The sequence below is a fragment of the Humulus lupulus genome, chromosome 2 (assembly GCF_963169125.1).
Source record: "Humulus lupulus chromosome 2, drHumLupu1.1, whole genome shotgun sequence".
In the NCBI taxonomy this organism is placed as follows: Eukaryota; Viridiplantae; Streptophyta; class Magnoliopsida; order Rosales; family Cannabaceae; genus Humulus; species Humulus lupulus.
Window position 1 is genome coordinate 258,857,739 of NC_084794.1, and position 2,582 is coordinate 258,860,320.

At 38.7% G+C, this 2,582-nt stretch overlaps 1 protein-coding gene across 1 annotated transcript; it reads left to right on the top strand.

Annotated features, from left to right (window-relative positions):
* Positions 1 to 1,341: 1,341 nt before the first annotated feature.
* LOC133815420 (uncharacterized mitochondrial protein AtMg00810-like) lies at positions 1,342 to 2,214 on the top strand. The gene has a single exon (XM_062248263.1). It carries the CDS (start codon positions 1,342 to 1,344, stop codon positions 2,212 to 2,214), a length of 873 nt encoding a protein of 290 aa, XP_062104247.1.
* The last annotated feature ends 368 nt before the right edge of the window (positions 2,215 to 2,582 follow it).

A 2,582-nucleotide genomic window follows, 5' to 3' on the forward strand; every position in this document is an offset into this window, starting at 1 on the left:
CTGCTACTTACCTCATTAACCGCCTTCCAAGTCGACCCCTTCAATTCAAAACACCATATTCTGTCCTTCAATCACTCTATCCTCACACTTCTTCAAATTCTCTACCAATCAAAGTTTTTGGTTGCACTGCCTTTATTCATGTTCACTCTCACAATCGTAGTAAACTTGATCCTAGAGCAATAAAAACGGTGTTCCTGGGTTATTCTCCTACCCAGAAAGGTTATCGTTGCTATTGTCCACTCACAAAAAAATCATACATCTCAAGTGATGTAACTTTTTTTGAAAAAGTTCCATATTTCACCCCCACCTTGCTTCAGGGGGAGCACAGTCATCACAAGCAAGAAGCTCAGTGGTCGTGGGGTTTAGAATTACCTCTAGACACTTCATTCTCTTCAGATGCAGAAAAACTTCTAGACACTCCATTCTCTTCAGATCCAGGAAAAACAAATCCTTCTTCTTCTTCTTCTTCTGAGAACATCTTAGAAACAGAAAGACCTCCTCAAGACTTACAAAAAGAAATTCGAGTGTATTCCAGAAGAAATTAACAAGTCACAAATCCTCATCCCAGTCAAGAGCCCGATCCGGTGATAGAACCACTTCCCGCAAATGATTCAGGTACTTCTCCCTCAAACATTCAGTCAGATCTAGACATTCCTATTGCATTAAGAAAATGAGCTAGATCTTGTACTCAACACCCTATTTCAAAATTCATCTCTTATTCAAAATTATCATCTCCATTTAAAGCTTTTACCTCTAGTCTATAAGATATTGTGATTCCCAGGAACATCAATGAAGCACTTGATACTCCTCAATGGAATGCAGTAGTTCTCGACGAGATAAAAGCACTTGAACATAATGGAACTTGGAGATTGGTGGAGTTACCACCAGATAAGAAGATAATAGGGTGCAAATGGGTGTTTACAGTCAAGTCCAATGAAAATGGATCCATTGAGAGGTACAAAGCTCGATTAGTTGCCAAGGGATTTACTCAAACTTATGGAATTGACTACACTGAGACATTCGCTCCAGTTGCGAAACTCAATACTATCAGAGTATTGGTCTCATTAGCAGTCAACTTGGATTGGGAATTGCATCAACTCGATGTAAAAAAATGCTTTCTTGAATGGCGAGCTGGAAGAAGAGGTGTACATGAGTCAACCTCCGGGTTTTGAAGAATCTCTCAATTCAACTAAAGTTTGCAAACTAAACAAATCTCTCTACGATCTAAAACAATCTCCTCGAGCATGGTTCAATCGTTTTCTAAAGGTTGTCAAGGGGCTTGGATACGTGCAAGGTCATACTGACCATACTCTCTTTATCAAACACTCAGTCGAAGGGAAAATGTCAGTTCTGATCGTGTATGTTGATGACATAATTGTTACTGGAAACCATATTGAAGAGATGAGTATGATTAAAGAAAGGTTGGCAAAGGAGTTCGAAGTCAAAGATCTCGGTGCTCTCAGGTATTTTCTGGGAATGGAATTTGCTAGAAGCAAAAGAGGGATTTCTGTGTCCCAAAGGAAATACACTCTCGATCTCTTGAAGGAGCCAGGAATGCTTGGTAGCAAGCCCAACAAAACTCCAATTGAGCTTGGAGACAAGAGGAGAATGTTTGAAGGAAGTCCAGTTGACAAAGGGAGGTACCAACAGCTAGCAGGGAAGCTCATCTACCTCTCACATACTAGACCTGACATTGCCTTTATGGTAAGTTTAGTCAGTCAATATATGCATAATCCTTGTCAGGGACATCTCAATGTAGTATATAGAATTATGAGGTATCTCAAGCAAAAACCAGGAAAATGTCTTTTCTTCAAAAAGACAAACGAGAGGAAGATTGAAGTGTTCACAAATGCAGATTGGGCTGGGTCAGTTGATGATAGAAAATCTACACCTGGGTATTGTATGATTGTTTGGGGTAATGTAGTTACACTGCGAAGTAAAAAGCAAACGGTAGTTGCGAGGAGCAGTGCAAAGGCAGAATATAGAGCCATGGCCCATGGAGTATGCGAAGCAATTTGGATTAAACGCCTACTAGAGGAGTTAAAAATTGAGTATGTAGCTCCCATCAACTTTATTGTGATAATCAGTCTACCATCAGCATTGCACATAATCCTGTACATCATGATCGAACTAACACATGTAGAAGTGGATCGTCACTTCATCAAAGAGAAGATTGATGGAGGAATCATAAGTATTAGATATATACATACATAGCAACAGCTAGCCGATATTCTCACAAAGGGGTTGTCCGAGCGAGTATTTGATTTTCTTGTAAACAAGCTTGGACTTATCAATATCTACAGTCCAACTTGAGAGGAAGGGGGGGGGGGGGGGGGGGGTGTTAACAGTTATGAATAGGAATAGTTAACAGTTATGAATATGAATAGTTTCTGTTTTTAATATTTCATTGATTTAGTAGTCTAATCGTTTCAGTTTCTTTAGATTGATTAATTGTATTTCCCCTATATATACTCTCTTTGTTAAGTTGAAAATACACAGAAAGAAAATACAATCTTTTTTTCCAGATTTTATAGTTATACAAGGGAAATTTTATTTTCTATGCTTTTATGCTTAATGGTTGT

What these genes read in the sequence shown, in the direction of transcription:
- LOC133815420 (XM_062248263.1), top strand. Translation starts at nt 1,342, where the DNA reads ATGTCAGTTCTGATCGTGTATGTTGATGACATAATTGTTACTGGAAAC.